Source organism: Tetrao urogallus (genome assembly GCF_951394365.1).
Source record: "Tetrao urogallus genome assembly, chromosome: 5".
Lineage (NCBI taxonomy): Eukaryota > Metazoa > Chordata > Aves > Galliformes > Phasianidae > Tetrao > Tetrao urogallus.
This window is the reverse complement of record NC_136818.1, coordinates 11,072,793-11,092,460: the sequence shown is the minus strand read 5'-3', so window position 1 is coordinate 11,092,460 and position 19,668 is coordinate 11,072,793. Positions and strand designations below refer to the sequence as shown.

Genomic DNA, 19,668 nt, shown 5'->3' with positions numbered 1-19,668 from the left:
CAAATTCAGACTTTTTCTTACTTTAAAGCCTCGTCTCCATCTTCATGATATTCTGCATTCATCTGTGACTTCTCACTCCTTCATTCTAGTAGACTGCACATACCAGACTGTGCTGTTTCTTAGCTGATTCTGTCTTTAGAGTTTGAGTCTTCATTGTGATATTCCCTTCGTTAAAAATTGATTTGACTCTCTGAAGAAAAGCTTGAACCTAAAATCATATTAAGTTTCCCTTTCCACACATTTTTCCAAGAGTGGTGTCCAAAACATTAAATTGTGATTGCATCGGACTTTTAGTCATGGAAAAGATAGCTGTTCAAGGTGAAAAAGAAGTTACTGTGTTCGTGAAATATAAATAATTTATCTTCAAGTCATTTTTTTGTTTTCTGGTTTTTAAGCAGCAATTGAGGTGCAGCCATTTCAGTGTGCCTTGCCTGTTTAAAATTTTACTTCCTGCCCCCCCCCCCCCCCCCCCCCCAGCAGATTCAAAAAGAAATAAAAAATCCCAACTGAGTAAAAACTTTTTTGTTCCCCATGGTTTCTCCTCATGTGATATTTGTGTTCTTTTTGCTGTTTGAAAAGTCCTCTTTTCCTTCCCAAGGCAACAAGGCACAGCAGGGATGCTTTCCTTCCTGCAGTGAGTAAAACAGGGTTGTTTTAGAGGAAAGTAAATTGGAAGGGATATGAAATATGCAAATCTGTGGAAAGCCTGGTGTTGTTTGTTCAGCCATTCCTGAAACAAAATACACAAATCTATGGACTGGCAATTATGTTTTTTGAGATTAGGCCTTCTTCTGTTTGACTCAACGGTTGTATGTTGTCTCATGCTTTTCCTGTATTTTGTATTTTACCAAACTTAGTGAGCTATGGGATTTTTGTTGGGATATGATGTTTGTTTTCTGTAAGGCTGCCAAAACCTGTCTGTGTTTTTGGAGTTGGGTGTCTTTCCAGTCACTTAAAGGGATCTATAAAGAACTTGTATATTGGCTTAAGTAACCGAGAATATCAAACAATATAAAAAATAGAAGAAACTTGATGAAGGAGGCAAAAAAAATAGTCTGCAGTTGTGTGTAGTGGAGCTCCTGATGGGGTTCATCTGTGACTGTTCTGGATGTGTTCCTGCTATGATTAGATGGCAACTGTTCCTTTTTGTTCATTCCTTTCAGTAATTTGACTATTGTGGTTTTTAAATATTTTTCTTTGCCTTCTTGCTTCTCCATTCTGTATTTGTCTTTTGTTTTGACAGTTCCCTACTGTTCGTTAAATTCAGAAGTTCAACTGAATATTTGAAATCTCATTTGATTTCATTATCTAGATAGAAGAATTGGTGATACTTACGTATCATCACTGTATCTTTAATGAAGTATCTTTCATTATTTAATTTTGCTGTAACTAGAAACAATTCTGTAAATACAAGTAGATACTCATTTTTATTTGTATATACAAACAGATACTCTTCTGCACTTCCTTTGAATTTATGTTTTGAATTGTCAACTTCATAGGGAATTCATTTTATACTCTGACCAATAGAAATCATAATCAGGCTCAAAATAAAAAGTCCGTTTCACAAGGCTTTGTACATCTGTAATCCAAATGTAATAATGGTGCAGAAAGAAAAACGTGGAGCAGCTTGTCAGCTTGTGGTTTGCACTATGAAGTTTCTGCTTTGTGTGAAAAGAAGTTTACTTTTATGAAGGCAATAGAATATGAAGAAAAATTCAGTAACCTCTGTTCTACAGTGAGCTATAGCATCTCCATAGTACTGGATTTTCTTAGATGTGATTCCAAGTTTTTTTACTCATTGTAGTTGTTGGGCATCGGCATTGGTGCCCAAATCTGAGAAAACCTGAAGTGCCAAGAATTTTTCGGATCGTTAGATTTATTTCTGTCTTTCACTATCAGAATTGGTTCACTTCTGCTATTAAGAAGGTAGTAAATGGTGGTATTTTCCTTGTGAGAAAAATAAATTCAGTGTGAACTCTGGGAAATTGTTCACTTGTAGCGTGCCTATTAAGGGTAATTCTGGGATTTGAAGTCATTGTAGATTTTGATTTTCTGCTCAGCAGATAAAAGTTAAATAGCAGAAATAATTATTTTTCACTCTGTGTCTAGTTATATTTGACTATGTATTTCAGAATTCATTACGGTAAACTATATTTTTTACTACTTGCTTTCTTGTGTCTCTTGAAGTATGTTTTGAGGCTTGAACGCGTTCATGTGGAGCTCTGTTGTGAATTCATTTTGTTGCACGTCTTCGGTGAGCTATACTGAATCACTTAATCCAAGAAAGATATTTTACATTTGAAATTTCAATTAGCATTTCACATTAGCATTCTTAATTACTTTATAACATACTGTTCTGTATGTGGGGCACTCTTAAAGCTGGTAATTGCTTCTTAAAAAAGAGCTCCTATTAAATACTGTGGCGTCTTTTTCTTAATTTTAATGAAGTAATTTACATGTTTTATTGATGTCCTTTGTCCTTTTCTCAACAGTTCTCAAAATCTTGCTAATGTGATGGCGTAAACTAGTAAAAAGGCATTTGCATAACATCATGGATGTCAGCAATGGTGTGTGATATTACTGAGGTGGTACAGTGAGAGTCTACTGTGTGAAACACCAGAAGTTTATATTTCTTCTAATTTTGCAATGGTAAGATTTTTATTTTCTTGTAAGTAATAGATTTTTAGAAAGTAACAGCAAAACAATATTTTTGTCTTGTCAGAAATTAGAAATAATATACAAGTTTGACAATAAGTACTTGCCAAAATGTACATTGGCTTTTTTATTTATTATACTATAATGGTATCCATTTTGAACATCAGTTACTAATCCTCGAGTATATTGGTAGAGCAATGTAGGTGGAGTGTCTAAATGACCTCGTCTTTCACATTTGTGTTTGTCCACAAATGAGAATGCACTCTGGAAAGCAATGAGCTTGTATGTTAAAAGGGAGTATGTAAGCACCAGTTCATGCATATGAAGTATAAGTACGAAATCACCACTGTAGACACAGTAGGAACACCAAGCAGACAACGTTGTTAATTTGAGTGTCAAACTTAATTGCTTAAGAGGTGTATCCTTCTTGTCCTACTCTCTCTTCTGCTCTAAGACTATATGACACCAAGTAGTAGAATTTTGAGAATTTATACTCTCACTTATGTCTCTTCATGATAAAGTCTTGGATGTTCTATGTCTCTTCATGAGACATAAGTCATTTCTGAAATGAAAATAACTTCGTGAAACAGTTTTCTTCCATTTGTCATTTAAGCCTTCCTAAAATAAACATATAAAAGGTTTGGTTCTGTACTTAAAATTTTAAGTTTTCACATCATATGACAACTGAGCGGGTCTCTGAAATCAGGAATTTGGCTATATGGAGGAGGGAAGCAATACAATTATGCACAAATGTGAATCTACTGATGATCATGTATATTGTGACATTTGTGGTAAAGTGCTGTTTGATCTGTTGACTTTTTAAAGATGAAATGAACAGAAGAGGTACAAGACTAAACTGATGCTTATGAAAAATGTTATTTTGAGTTTGGGCAAATTGAGTACTCCTGCTTTTCACCCTGAAGGCTCAAATACATCCACTCACAAACTGGTTGTTTTTAATTCAGCACTGAGTCTGAATTTACTTCATTGTTGGTAATGATTCATCCAACCAATTGCATGGAAAGTTTAAAAATGGAGAGAACTTGGTAGATAGCATTCTAGTACCTCAGAGGAGGAAAATACTGACAGTATAGCCAGGCTTTTCATTGATGTAAATGTGCAAAAACTGGAGACAGTGATCATAAATTGAAACAGAGGAGGCCTGACCTGTATGTGAGAAAAAATATTTTCTTTGTGAGGTCAAACACTGGAACAGGTTACCAAGAAAAGCTGTGGAATATCTGTACGTAACGGTTTTCAAGGCCCAACTGGATGTAGTCTTATGTAACCTCATTTGAATGTTATTTGAGCAGCAGGTTGCTTCTCAAAGTCCCTGCCAACCAGTGAATGATTTTATGATTCTGATTCCGACATTAAAAATAACTATTTTTTTACAGGTTTAATTTCTTGGCACAGAAGAGGTATTAATACATAGCACAGACATGTTTATTTTGACACTAGATAGATGTGATAATATGTTCTTCAGAATTGCTTTTTCTATGGCTGTTCTTGGATGTTCTATGGATGTTATAATTTTTTTCATTGTGGATTTTTTTTTTTTAAGGTTTCCCAGTGAGTGGATCAGGATGAACATACTTTAGGGACTTGCCATAGTATGGCTGCTTCTCGATCTACTCGTGTTACAAGATCAACAGTGGGTTTAAATGGCTTGGATGAAAACTTTTGTGGTCGAACATTAAGAAATCGTAGTATTGCTCATCCGGAGGAGGTTTCACCCCATCCCCAAGTACGGTCAAGGTCACCAAAGAAGAGGCCAGATTCTGTGCAAACTCAGAAGGGAAGTAATGGTGGAAGAACTACTGATTTGAAACAACAGAGTGCTCGGGAATCATGGGTGAGCCCTAGAAAGAGAGGACTCTCTACTTCAGAAAAAGACAATGTTGATAAACAAACTGTGGAAAATTGTGAGAAAAGACAAGGAGAACCTGTATCACCAGTTTTGAAAAGAATTAAACGCTGTCTACGTTCAGAGGTACCCAACAGTTCAGAAGAAGACTTGCCTACTAAAACAGAAAAGGAATCTTTGGAGCGTAAAAGCTTAGTGTCGGACAATGATGCAGTCTCTCCTGGGACTAAGAGAGCTTGTCGATGTCTTATATTGGATGACTGTGACAAAAGGGAAGTTAAAAAGGTGAATATCTGTGCAGAGGGATTTAATAATTCTGCAATAGTTGAAGAAATCACAGGCTATCAGACTGTCAATGGAGTTGGTGAGAGAGACTCAAATTCTCTAAACTGTGATGACTGTCAGTTTGATGGGAACTCTAAGCAAAACAGTGCTGGCTCCTGTATACCCAAGGACAAAACAGTAGCAGAAAATGGAAACTCATTTGCCCATTCTTCATTGTTGCTTAATAGCAGCAAGGAGGACGGTGTTGTAGACCATTATGTGCCTTGCACAAACTCTCAAGAACAGGTAAAGTTAGAGGACCACAAAATAATAAGTGACTGTTTGCCTGAGGAGCATGCTAATCAGGCAGATGAGCCCGCTACTGGGTCCTTTTCTGAAATCCAGTCAACTTTGTTGAGGGATTCTGAGGAGGAAGTAGACGTAGTAGGAGATAGCAGTGCCTCTAAGGAACAGTGTGCTGAAAACACCACCAACAACCCGAATTCTCATCATGACAGTACATCAATCTCAGGTGAACCTGAACCACATTCTTCATTGCTGGACTGTGTTTCAGCTCAGATGACATCTATTTCAGAACTTCAAGAACACAGATACACATTGAGAACTTCACCACGAAGGGCTGCTCCTGCCAGAAGTAGCCCTACTAAAAATAACTCTCCTTGTAGAGAAAATGGACAAGTTGAGGAAAATAATCTTAGTCCCACTGAAAAGAATGTACCTGTAGGTATTAATAATATCAATGGATCTCCCAAAAATTCTGAAGAGATTAAACAGAATGAAAAAGAGAGAAATTGTAATACAGATAATGGGAGTGACGGACTAAGAAAGCCATTTTCAGAGGCTAGGCTTGTTGCTGGATATGTACCATCTGCCAAAGAGAGTGCCAACAACCACACTGCAGAGGATGAGGAGGAAGAGCCTGATGTGTATTACTTTGAGTCAGATCATGTGGCATTGAAACACAACAAAGAGTATGTGTAACTATGGTAACCATGAATTCTGCTTTTGTCTTATAAAAATACATAATAAGTATTTAAAGTACTTTCAGAAAAACTTCACTGCTTTATAATTTTTGTGTTCTTCAGTGCTCATTTTTCTTTTCTGCTTCTACTTCAAACAAAATTAAACTATTTAATATGCAGTATGGTACAGCAATGTGGTTTATACATCTCTCATGATGTGAGTTCTTTGGACAGAAATTGTTTTTGGAAACACATTTGTTTTTTCTCTAGAAAACTAGCTGGAAGCAAAACCAAAGGATTAATAACTCTCTAATTAAAGAGCTCAGTTACGTATCAATGCCTATGACAGAGCACAGACAGTTTGAAGATTTGTCATTCTATTGTACGTAGAATTTAAGGTTGGATAGCTTGTTTTCTTGCTCATGGGAAAGACCATTATCATATTAAGAAAGATGAATTTACTAACTGTAGCAGTTTGAGAAGTTCCTCTGGAGTAAGTTACACCTGTATTGTTTTGCATTTAAATGCAAATGTGTACATTCTAATTTTTAGAAAAGAGCACTGACTTGTTTTTACATTTACTTAGGTATCTGTAAGTAGAATTGTGGTAATTGTAAATATATGATATCTGTGACAGTGATTCTTAAAACAGAAGTATACTTCTCTCAGTGAAGAAAGTCTACATAGAAAAAAATTGTCTTCAAATAGTAAATTGGTCCAGATTTTATTGAACAGCCTTTGTACTGCTCTACTGAGTTCTGCGTCTTTTGTAGTTGCAATGTTTGCTTCTCTTTCTGTTGTGAGTACTGAAAGGCCAAATGCAGGTGAACTTCAGTTTGCTCCATATTAAGAGCTAAAGACACTGCTTTAATTTATGTAAATAGCGCAATTGTAATGAATAAGAAATGCTAAGCAAAGGTGATAGTTCAGTCCAGCAGAAATTTGTCTGTTTGGGGAGGATAGTAGTTGCATTGTTTTCATGGTGAAATTTTGCTCAGTGTTGGATACAAATGCATTATTTTAATCAGAGAAAACTGGGGATTAGACCATAATTAGAGCATGATTGAGTCACACTGAGATGTTAAAATAACTGTGAAAGATGTACAGCTTCAAGCATCAGTCCGAAGTATACAGATACTTCTCCTGTTAGATATAGAAAATGTCAGCTTTGTCTAAATTGCAAATGAGAAAGATGGACTGTTGTCTTTGACATTTTTGTATCTGTGTATAGAATGACTTTGCTAGGTATGATAGTAAAACTTACAGAGTTATAGTCATATAGTATCCACCTCTTTGGTGTATAGCAGGAAAAGAATGATGAAGAGTAGGTCAGATTTTTACATGTAGCCTCAATTTTAACTTCTTCCAAAATAAGCACATCCAAGACTCAGGAGTTCCTTAAACGAAAACCTGTAACTAAATGTAAATGCTGTAAAGAGAAAAAGAAAAAAAAAAAAAGGAGGGAAGGGTTGTTCTTATTAAATAAAACAGGTATTAAAGAGTTCTTTAAAAAATTCAGGAACGTGCAGGAACGTGCTCTTTTGTCAACTCTTGAATATTTAAGGTTGCTCTGAAAGTTCTGCTACTTTTTGTTCAGACAGGCAAATAGTTTGTGAGAGCTGGTTGGGGCCTTTTGAAGTTGGAAGTTTATATAGATTGCCTGCAACTTGGCCCTGCTCCTAACTTGCTGTCCAAATGCCTATTTTCTAAAGAAAGTGCTGTGGTTTTTATCTTATATTTAATCGATTTTTGGTGAAAAAAGTGAAACATAGAAGTCTCTTCTAGATCAAAAATCTGTAGTTGTTACTTTTGACAAGGGAAGTGCGCTTTTGAAGGTAGTGTTACTTAACTGGATTTTTTTTTTTCCTTTAAAAAATGTTACTAATGCTGGAAGATTTTGGATGGAAACGTGTTGTTTCGTTCTTTTTTTAATGTAGGGTAGAGGTTATATTTGTAAGAAAGTAAGTCTAGTATTCTAATGGTTTCTCTTGATAATATGATCATATGAAAGATCTGAGGTCTATATTTGGCATTTTTGAATGCATTATGAAAATAAATTATCTTTTATCTGGAACTTCATAGTTCAAGAATTAATAAAATACAGGTAAAGGTATCAGGTAAAGGCTATATTCATTTTGTCTTTGATATTTTTAGCTTAGCAAAGTGTGTGCTGGTCTTAGGCTTATTAGATGTACAAATGGCATACCGTTTTGTTTTTCTGTCTTGTTAGTTTCTGATTAAACTTGTCTTTATGGATGATATTTCCTCTGGCTTATGTTTCTGTTCACTTTCGAAAGCAAATTTTTAGAGAGATTAACATTTTGACTAGGATCAGGAGGTAGATTTTGCAAGACAGTAATATTGTTCTTCACATCCTCTGTACAGGGTAAAAAAAGGCTCCGTTCCTCCATACTGAAGTATCAATTTATGTCTGTAGATTTAAATTATTTCTAATTTTATTACATAGCTTGATTACATACATGTTCATTCAGCTGATTTTTCACTCTCCAAGGAGCTGTTGCAACATTGATAAAACATCAATATAGCAAAACCTCCAACAGCCAGTGATATGGCTTGTTGTGTGGAAAACAAATGTATTGTGATACTCTTGTATCTATTGTTCTTTCAGTGTTCTCTTTAAGCAACATGCATACATGAATATTTTTAGACAACTGATGATGCATTAGGAAAAATAACCACAGAAAGCAAAGTGTGGAGTATTATTCTGAGAGGTCAGAGTGGTGGGTGCTCCACAACCCTCTAACAGGATGTATCCATCCTACAAAGAAGGATTCAGGATCTCTAAACAAAACATTTATTGCAATGTTGGATGTTCGCATCAACAGTGACAGGCTGATCTAAAGGCTTGTGTAATTGTAAAGTACTGTTAATGTTAGTTTTCCTGTTCTTACATGCCCAATTTGAATTCTTGTGTATTGTTGTAATCAGAAAAATTGTTGTTTCAGGAAAAAAGCATGGTTTGATGAATATTTGAGAACTGTGCTTATATTTCCTAGCTCAGAAGGGTTTGTGTTTTCTCTGGAGATATTTCCATAGAACCAGAGATTTTTGTTTAATTTTGCATTGCTGAATTTTATATGTTGTGCTTAGTGTTTTGCACGTGTCTTTTATCGATAGCATATAATATCTTTTCTTTTTTTACATTTTAATTCTCCCTTACAGTGCAAAAGCTTACTTTAATTTTCTGTCTTTGCATTAACTTCTCAGTCTGTTTTCCCCTTTGTCCTGTATTTGTGTTTCATTTAATGTTCTTTTTTTTTTCTTTTTCCTCTCTACTTACTGTTTTTGGAGGTTTGTATTGATTGGCAAGCATTAGGGTTGTATGAGGGGAAAAAATTCTGCTCAACACTTTTCTCTGGATCTACTGAACACTTTTGGTGAAAATATGATTGAGGAATTGAGTTTCCGTGTACATATAAGGCATTGTGCAGTGTATTTATTTCTAAGATCATGTAATTTGGTGGTTAGCTTTACAGGGAGGGGATTAGGCCTGTAGATACAGGCACAATTCATGAATTGTGCATGAATACTTGCCTGCAAGCATTAAGATGCAAGAGCCAGTGTGTTGTGCTTGTTTGGTAAATAAATATTCTCATATCTTTGTTTTTATTACTTTGTAATATTTAAAATTGCAATAGTTGTACCAGCATTTAATCTGAAGTCAGATGGATTAGAATGAATTAGTTTAATACATCTCTTAAAACCCCATTTTGTGAATTCTTACTGTGGATTTTATTGTTGCAGAAACCTGGAAAGACAGAGAGGAATATGTTGGATATTTCAGTAAGATCTGATATTTAATTGATCACTCGTAGAAACGTTGATTTATTTGAATGTGTTTAACTTCCAATATTACATGCGTGTGACAAACGAAAAAAGCATCTCTGGCATCTTTTCCTATGTTACAAATTCTGTATTTTATTCAGTTGGTCACAAATGTTTCAACCTAATAAATCAGATTTTAGAAGTTCTCTGTAGAATTTCATATCATTGCACTTGCTAGAATGCAGTCTGGTGCATCTTGGTATGGTAGTTGTTCATTTGTTATTATCAGTTCTTCTTGAAGTGCAACTCTAATGTAATTCTTCAGCAGCATTTTTCACTAATATCCATGTACCACTTTTTTTTTTTTTTCCTTGACTGGCTGAGTATTAAAAATCAGACTACTTTTCATTGATTATGTTTTATGATAAAAGCACCATATCTATCTTTATGTTTACATATTATTCAAGAATAAGTATATTACAACAGTATTTATCTCTGTATTTTCAGATATGTTCAGGTATGTCAGAGAATAGATCAAATTTATCACATAGTACAGATTAATCTCAATGTGCGGATAAGATTGTGTAACATTCCTTTGTAGTGAGGTTTGTAGCTATGAGTAGCCAGTACTGCAGACTGAATTATCCTTCTCTATTATTTTTCAGGACACCTTTATCTCATTTTTCTCTGCAGCATGCATGCAGTTTTATTGTGAGGAGACTGGTTGGTAGATTTTCAACATCTTCAGGAATACAACAAATTGGTGCAAATAGAAAATCAAGTTACTTTTCAGTGGCTGATTTTTTCCTTACTGAGGTGGAGAATATTAGAAGAAAGCAGTTATTTTGTAAATATGTAACCTCTGCTGATTTCTTAATAGGAAGGTATTTTTCAGCACTGGTGAAGTATAAATTTTAGCGTTGGAGAATAATAGAAGTTAGCAGCTATTTTTTTTATTTTAAAGGCATATGTGCCATATGCATTGGATCGGAATGTGTTTTGATTCTTGCTTAGTCTGCGCCGTGGAGTAGTAACATGGCATTAAGTGATATATTTTTCTTACATCACATACTAATGCAAAATTTAAGCATAGATTTTTTTCACGGAGCAGGTTCTGTTCTTTGATATAGATCCATATTCTCAGTAAGTACCAAAATATTGGCTTTAAGTAAAAATCTCATTGAATGTATCTCTTGAATGCTGCAGCTAGTTTATCTGCAAAGCAGAAACATAAGAGAAATCAATTAGAAACTCGTAATAGGAGTTTCTGATCAATTGCAGAGTGGTAGTGTGGATAATTGCGTTACTAAATCATGTTGTGCTACTGTAATGGGCATACCACCAGATCTATTAATTAAGTCCTGATTACGTTTTACACCAGTGTAAGATAGTTAGGATTTTGATATATTTTTTTGTAATTTTTACTGCTGGCATTATTATTTTTTTATAATGTACTTACTCTATACTTATAAAAAAAAAAAGGTAAATGATATAAACTATTGCAGGATCAAAGCAAGCTTTAGTAAGAGTATTTTCATAATCATAGAACATGTTTTGTAATTACATAAACTATCCAATAAACACTAAATAATAGAGCTCTTAGTTTGCAAGAGGGAATGCCTTGGGCTGTGCTGTATCTGCTTTTTTTCTCACCAGTAATAGGTTTATTGTGGGAACTATGAAATGTCAAATTCATTTGTCAAATTCATTTTTCTGTCTCTGAATATATTTATCTTGCTGTCCGCCACAGTACTGTCCTAATGAACAGCAATATCAACCACAGAGCAATCCTCATTTCAGTAATGTATCCTGTGGAAAACTGTGTCCTTTGCTCCTTGAATTCTCTTCCATTCTGATTTGCCTGATTTTTCTCCTTTTTTCTTTCTACACTCTTCCAAGTTGTCACTTCCTGACCTGGAAGAGAGCACAAGCTCTGTGGTGCAGAGTAGTATGTCTGCTTTGCTTGCCTTTCCCTCAGTGGAGATAGTAATTGTGATCTCTCCCACTTCCAAACTGCAGATAGAGAACATTCAGGAGCTCATTTATCTTTCAAGCTTCCTTGATCACCATGGTTCAGAAATCACGGAGAAAAAAAATGTACAAATTACAAACAAAACGCCCACCAACTTACTGTCTTAATACAGAACAATGGTAGAAATTTTTTTCCACCTGGTCGTAAAAAGCACTTAAAATTCCTGAAGGATCTTCCTAGCAATCAGGTCCTGATTAAAAAAAAAAAGTTAAAAAAAAAAAGAGATATTAATTTATAAATTCAACACAACAGCTGTTCTGTTTGTGTTTTTGGTTATACATGAGTGACACTTGTCACAAAAGCAAAAGTATATGTGATGACATTTAAAAGTTTGAAGACAAGCGCAAGCTGTGTTTGTCCATGGTTTTATTTTCATAGTGGATGTTAATAAAAAGTATGTTTTACTTTTATTCCATTCTTCTCTTTCCTCCTTTACCCAAAAATGTACATTCTGTTCCTACAGCAAGAACATGCATCTAAGTGAGGGTTTTCTTTGTCATTTTCTTTTTAGTGAAAACCTGCATAGGTTAACACAGAATGAGTTGAATGAGTTCAGTAATCAGTACTGCCAGCTTTCTCAGATTTGATTTTCTTTTTTTATGAGATGGGGTTTCTGTTCAGCTGGTTGAGTCTTGTGGTAACAAGATGGGGTACTCGTATTCTGTCTCTCTAAGAAAGCCCCTTGGCTGCTTTCCCATTATCTTTTAAGAGAAGAATATCCAAGGGGAGATAATGAAGAAATCAAAGTGGCATTTTCTTTCAGTGAAGGAATTAGAACTGTTTTCATTACAGATGAGAAGGAAGAAGTAATAGTTGAAAGTGTGCTGTTGGTATTCCCGTTCATGCCTCTTGTGAGAAAGAGAGTTCTTCTGCAGTTTCTGCATGCCACTTCAAGCATCAAAAATAGAGGAATGACAGACCTACAGCATCTTCCCCACTCGTGACTGTCTCACAAATACTTTTATATGAAAGGAACATCAGCAGCAGGCTATATTAATGTGTTAATTTGGGGAGGGCTAATGGTTGATGTTTTAACCTTTTCATGTTGACAAAATTGCAATAAGTTACACATTCATTCAGAGGCACAGAGATAGATATAAGTGCTACTAGAAAGTTTGAAAACTAGCTGGAAATGCAGTCATTTGCTAAGGATGGTATGGTATGGCTAATAGTAAGCACTGTTGAGTGTGGTGGACAGCTCTTGACAAGAGCAAGGCCTACAGAAATGCATGGGTGTGGATGTTCTGTTTCTGAGCCAAAGATGAAGACTTAAGAAAGAAAGGGACATCAGAGGTTCAGAACCAACAAAATATTGATCAAATGCTTAAAAATAGAAAGCCAGGAAGTTAGAAGGAGCATGTAACTGTTCCTTGGGCTGCCTTTGAAATAAGGGTGGAATGGTGTTCCTTTAGCATCCAGGTAAAAGGCTGCAGAAGAGTTTTTTGGTTTGGTGATGGTTGTTGTTTTGTTGTGTATTTGTTTTTGTTTTGTTTTTAAGTTCTTCCTTTGAGAAGAATTATTTTGTTGTACTTCTTGACTGTATATTGTTTTAATTGAGTGCTTATTACAACTTCATCCTGGTGTTCAGAAATTGCAATTTTTATTGTTACTGGCAGGGTGAACATGGAGAACTGGCCTTGTGTGTGTAGGCTTTGTTGTTGTTTTTTACATAAAATGGAGATATGGGTTGATTATTATTCATCTCAGAAGTCTTTTAAATGCCTTGAAATAGAAACATTATTTATGGATATAGAAAGTACAATGAATTATTGTACATATAAAGAAATCAAGTTGTAGAAGAAGAAAAAATTAATTATGGATTGCAAAGTTTGGCCGTAAGTCAATTATCTTAGTCATAGTATCATAGTATTAGTAAGGAAAAACCTAACACGTGCTGCTTTCTTTAGGTAAAGGTGCTTTTGTCCTGACAGGAGTTGATGTATGCCCATATTGATTATGTGCTTTTCTGTTTCTGAAGGGCTGTCAGAAAAGGGCCGCTTTTCATCGGTCTCTTTTGCTTCCATGTTGCTGTCAGGTGTGTTCTACAAGTCTTGCACTCACTTGGGAATCTCAGCACTCTTCCCCACTGTAGTAATGGATTTTCAAAAATCTCTGCTGGACGTCAGAGTAATTTGTGAGGAAAAAGTACATTTAAATTTCTATATCGTGGTACTGGCAAAGATTTCAGATGAAGCTTAAAAGCTGGGTGCTTTGTCTGATGTTTCTGATCTAAACTTTAAACAGCAACAAAAACCCACCATTTTTTATTTTTTAAAGAGAAGATTCTATTTGACTAGAAAATTTCTCCAGGAAGCTGCCTGAGTTAAAATGGAAATTCTAAATATATTTTCAAGAACTTTAGACTAATACTGGAGTACACTTTTTCTGCATTAGTTTTCAGTCCTCCAGTGCAACCTGATTAATATGCCAATCCTTTCTTAGTTTAGCGCCTGATAAGGATTTTTTTCTGAGCTGCTGACACTTTTCCAAAATCTGAAGTGACTGAGTAGAGCATTTTAATATCCATTTTGCTAGAGTGCCAGTAGATGGCACTAAAACAAAGACTTACTCAGAGCCTCCCAATGAATGGTAGGTAACTGATTGTTCTTGAAAAGACAAGTTTCAAATACTGCATATGTTTGCAGTAATAGTCTAACAGTGATAATAGTGATAAATATATTTAAACAGTAAGGAGGTCACTTTGAGATAGCATCTGAAGTGTCTAAAATCCACAACTGATTGTACTGAAAACAAGTGGTAAGCAATGAGTGCTCACCTCTATGTCTGTAAGGTAGTCTGTCTGAATGCTGTGAAACGGGGTGGTCAAAGTTACATCTGCTTGTAAAGATAAGCAAATGTGAGAATATTTATTGTATCACTGAGAGTGTCATATAGTCATCAAATGTTGAAAAAGATGAAGTAGTTCATGTTAGGAAATAGAGACTAGAACTTGGAATTGAGGGGATTTCATTCTATAAGTTCCATTTATTTTCATTAGGGGAGAATGGATGTAATACATCTGTCTCCACCTTAAAGATGAGAAAATGCCTTAAAATTATGTTTCAGTATTTCATGATGACAACTCAGCCGATAGTGCACTGTAGCATACTGAGTTAATGTGTAAATTTACTTTGGATAAAGATACTTGAAATAGAACTTCCTTTTTATGGATGAGACAATATCCATACGTGGCTCACAGTTTTCTCAAGTGTTCCTAAATGTTTGTGGATTCAGACTTTGTAGGGAGTTTGTTTGCAGAGAAAGCTTTGCCACTTTTTTACATCTGCCCCTTACGTTGTCTAACAGGACAAAACTGATGCTTCACGTTACTTTAATATGATTTAACTGAAAAGCTTCACTCGTTGATTTCATTCAGTTTGCAGATGTGAATCAGATTAGTTAAAATCTTCATTTCATGCTGTCTGTTTCTCAGATAACTCATTCACTTAAGACTTAGAGTATATTTTCCTCTCAAGAAATGTTCAAAGACCAGAAACTAGCATCTGACTGTTAGCGCAACTCTGACATGAGTTTATCTAAATATGCAGAATGACACGGCCTCTGGTATAGGCTGCTTCTAAGCCATTTCATGTGTGAGTTGTGGAAGTACATTGTGTAGGATGAAAATTTTCCTGCAAAGTAAACTGTGCTTCAGGCTTATGTCCTAAAAATGTAGTAATTTCAACTGAGAAAAATGTAACTTCCATCAGGGTAGGTGTTAGACTGGCTGCACTTTTCCTTAAGTAACAGATATGTAATCATATGACTTTGTTTTGTTTTAGCAGAGAATGCGGGATCATTTTCCACGATAATTCCTCACAGATTTTGTACAAAATTACGTGGTTGCAGCCGGGCAGTGCTGAGATGGTGGCCGTGTGGTTTACCTCTCTGGTGTGTGCCGCAGTTCTGCAGCAGTGGGGAGACAGGTTGCAGTAACTTTCTCCGTTCTCTGCCCCATACCTTTACATTCTCTGGGCTTTTTAGATTTTGGAGGATGGTGGCTCACAACTTCAGGAAGTAGTTTGAGTTGTTGTGTTTGTTTACAAAAAAGAAAACCCTGCAAGATGTATGGTAAAATTGTTTGCTACTTTCTTGTTGTTGTTTGGAACTGTCATGGAAATTATGTGCATGCATGCACTTTTTTTGGTAACATGGTAGAAGTATTATGCCAGAACAGACAGACTTCAAGAAAATGCTGACTGTGTGTTATTTCACACAGAAATTTTTGCAGAGAAATGCTTGGCTCTTTTGCAGTTGTGTGGGATCACAGAACTAAAAGCCTGTACAAACATATGAAAACAGTAGTGATTTGAAATGTAAAGGACTCGTGCACTGTTATACAGTTGGTTAAAAACTTGTGTTAGAATTTAAAAGAATGTTTCAGTACTTAGCAAATATGACATACCTCAGTGTGGAAAATGTTAATTATTTTCAGTGTTTTCTTTGGAAAATAAGACCCCAAGATGCACGTTTTCCCTCACTTAAACAAGTCTGATACTCACATAATAAACCTGCAGTCCTATTCCAGTGCTTCAGAAAATAACCACTCATTAAAAACCAAATATAGAAGTTGGAGTAACTTGAAGTAAACACATTTCTTTAGCAGAAGTATTAAAAAGTACTGTGACCTATGTTTGCTCAAAACCCTCTTCTCTCCTGAAGTATTTTATGAAAAAAGTGTTATGTTATGGCAGATCAGCATCATGTGAAATGCTTCAGATTGATTCTGACGTTGTAGCATTTTATGTATTCCCATGAAGACCAGTGGGATCATTTGTGAGCCATTGAACTTCTCATCAGTGATAACTGAAGTCACCTGAATGCTTTAAGAAGTGGTTAGCTTTCAGTATTCTTGTTTTGTTTGTTACTTCTCCTAAGTGCAATTTCTTCTTCCATTCAGACTTAATTAGTGAAGGCCACCTCATTAAGATAATTTCCGTGCCATGTGAATCCTCATTGAAACCAGCATTTGTAAAATGTATTTGATTGCCTTTTGCCTTCTTTTATGTAACTGTGTTGAATATAATGATTATTTTTTTCCATTCAGTTTTGAAAGCAATCAAATACAATTTGAATAAATAAGGAAATTAAATATCTGCCTTTCGTTTCTTGAGCCACTGTAACAACATCAACTGCAAATGTTTGAGTCTCTATTGCTACGACTGGAGTTAACTCCAAAGGTTGAGCAGAAGTTGCATTACTTGATGATGGAGAAAAGGCTTTTTGTTGTCCTTCATCTCCCTGAATACCTTTATTAGCTGCTTTTCTTTCACTTCTCTAGAGTGTACAGGGCAGACAAGTACTGTCAGGGCACCTGAAATGGACGGAGGTTGCCCTGCACAAAGATAAGCAGTTATCAGAAGTTACAGGTAAAAACTTAAGAGAAGGTTTTGTGATTACTTGTGTGCGCCCATAACAACTTGAGCTGCAGTGTTGTCTCAGGCCGTTACATTGACGTATACCATCACAAAACTTATTTCTGAAATCATTTTGTATGTTCAAGAATAACCTTGCTACTTATTTAATGAGCATTTCAGGTGTCAATTAAATGTAACCTGAATATGTGAGGACTAATTTAAGTAAGAAATCCATAGGAGATTTGTATCACGCTGTTTTTAAATGAACTCAGCACTTTAGTTTCAAGCTGAAAAGCTCGTGGCTATAGTTTGTGTTTTCAGCTATTACACAGAAGTGGAAAGAAAATTACCTTCTCTGAGGTGATGCAGTGCCTGGGCAGAAACTCATACACTTGATGGTATGAAGCCTGTATTTTGCCTCGAAGCTGTTTACTTCCCCACATTTACCCAACTACCAATGTAGTGGATTGAAAATCTTGCATTTCTCTGAAACCTCTGGATCCTTTTTATAGTATGTGTGGAAATGATTGCGTTAAGATTCTTTTTACTTTAGCAATAAGGGAACAGAAAGAAGATTTTACTGAAATAGTTTAGTAGTAAATAGATCTTACTTGATTTTAACACGTACTAGGTTGCATTTTGCATTAAACTAAAACGTAGTTGTGATACTAAATGTCAGAAAGCATTTCCCTGAAAGCATTGATATGTAGTGATTTGTAACAACAGGGGCCACAGGTGTCACAGGTTTGTGATCTGAAGTGGACAACCATACCTATAAAGCTAATAAAAGGAATTACTCATTTATTGTAAGACTGTGTGATTTCCTGCCCTGAGTTAGCTTTACAGAAGACAGTCTGGGCAGCCTCCATTACTGAGTGCAGATGTGAGTCTTAAAGTGATCGTTAGCATACTTGTTAAATAGAAAATCAGATTTGCATGAGGATCAAGCATGGTGTATTTGAGGGAACACTGACATTTCAATTAACCTCTGTATTATTAGAGAAATCTCTCCTGTATGTATTTATTTTGTAAATTTCTTTCAGTGGTTTATTGTCACGTTTGCAAATGGTTATTCTGTTCTCTGAAGTGAAGCTTCTCTGAAATGTTTAGCTGCAGAGTTTTTAAGAGTCATTCTTATACATTCTGTAGGTGGTTGAGTGCAATGTTGAATTTTTGCAGTAGAATCATTTGTGATTTATTTTGGAGTGAGTGAAATTGTATCATTCTGTTGGGTTTTTTCTCTTCTAAGTGAAGAATATAGAGCATAACTGTTGAGAATATGAGAAGCGTGTCCTTGGTAGCATTGTTTTAGCTAGTATAGAATTTAGGTTTAAAAAAAACCCAATGTATTAGTAGTAATAGTAACACTGTTTTTTTACTGGTTTATATAAATTCATCTACTTAAAATAATTTTGATACAATTATTTATATAATTCAGTAAAAATGCCTATCACCTGTTTCGGATAAGCTATGAATTCTGTTAGATACTAGGAGATAATCATGGCTAGTATTTAGATTTGGAGGTTCACTCTTAAAGACAAATTTAGTGAGATGTTTTCCTTTGTCTCTGTAGTTATCAGAGACTGTTACAGACGATTGCTGTACTCGAGGCTCAACGTACTCAAGCAGTTCAAGACCTTGAAAGTTTAGGCAGACACCAGAGAGAAGCACTGAAAGATCCTATTGGATTTGTGGAAAGACTCCAGAAGAAGGTATTTCAATGGGCATTTCTTAAGTCTTACTCAGATTTTTTTTTTTTAATAACTAGTGATTCATCATCTGTAGAAATTGGAATTCTTTATAAACTTGCATTAGGACTCTAAAGCCTTTTGTCTGCTGAGCAAAAAATGGCCCGTTGTTTGCTTATCAGATCTGTAAGAGAAAGCGCTCAAATATTTAATTAGATATATTTCCTTTTTTTCTTATGTGGAAATGTAATTTTAAAATTTCTAATTGTAAGAGGAATATTTTAGGACTACCTAAAATCTACAAGTCATAAACTTCAGATCAAGAATTTGGGACTTTTCTTATTAGAGGAATTAAGTCTTGTACTATGAGTGAATTTGGTAGGGTAGTTTTTAAAGAGTGGGAAATACAGTTCATAAAACCAAAATGAACTCTGGAAAATATGTCTAGAAGAGTGGTGGATAACATAACTGAAACATTGTCTGAGAGAGGAGAATGAATTTTGATAAGTAAGGATCTTTTTTTTCAAGTGAAAAGAAAAAAAGAACAGATGTTAAAAGGTTTAAAGGTTGAGTATTTTTTCACTCCTACATCTGCCAGTGACAAATGCCTCCCCTTCTTGTCTGGCAGCAATATTCTGTATTTCAGAGGAAAATGAAATAGGTACCTTACGATGCCCTTACCCTATGTTTGTAGATATGTAGATTTAGAGAGGTCTTCTCTAAGCCCATTGGTTTCAGTGGTTATTATCCATTACATTTTGAGATGAACTTATAGCATGCAAGACTTAATAGGTTACATATGATAATGGTTGTATCATGTAGGAAGTAGTAATGCTAGCTGAAAGCATCTGGTGCATATGAGTGCCTGAACCCAAGGGAATAGATACTCTTAAGCTTGGCCGTCAAATTGGTGACCCTTGCAACGGTTGTGTTCTATGTAGAAGACAGCAAAATCAGTGTAAAACATACATCGAATTCCTTGATGGGATGTGTTTAGGTTTATCAGACGATAAAACTTGAAGTCCTGTGGTTTCCT

General features: G+C 35.2%; 1 protein-coding gene across 2 annotated transcripts in view; it reads left to right on the top strand.

Annotated features, from left to right (window-relative positions):
* Positions 1-4,270: 4,270 nt before the first annotated feature.
* Positions 4,271-19,668, top strand: part of ZZZ3 (zinc finger ZZ-type containing 3) — a gene marked incomplete at both ends in the record, with an annotated part of 28,527 nt that continues 13,129 nt past the window's right edge. For both annotated transcript variants that reach the window (XM_079535807.1, XM_079535806.1), the window contains 2 exons: positions 4,271-5,778; positions 18,518-18,656. In XM_079535807.1, coding sequence (XP_079391933.1) covers positions 4,271-5,778; positions 18,518-18,656 — 1,647 coding nt within the window. The remainder of the gene's footprint in view (positions 5,779-18,517; positions 18,657-19,668) is intronic.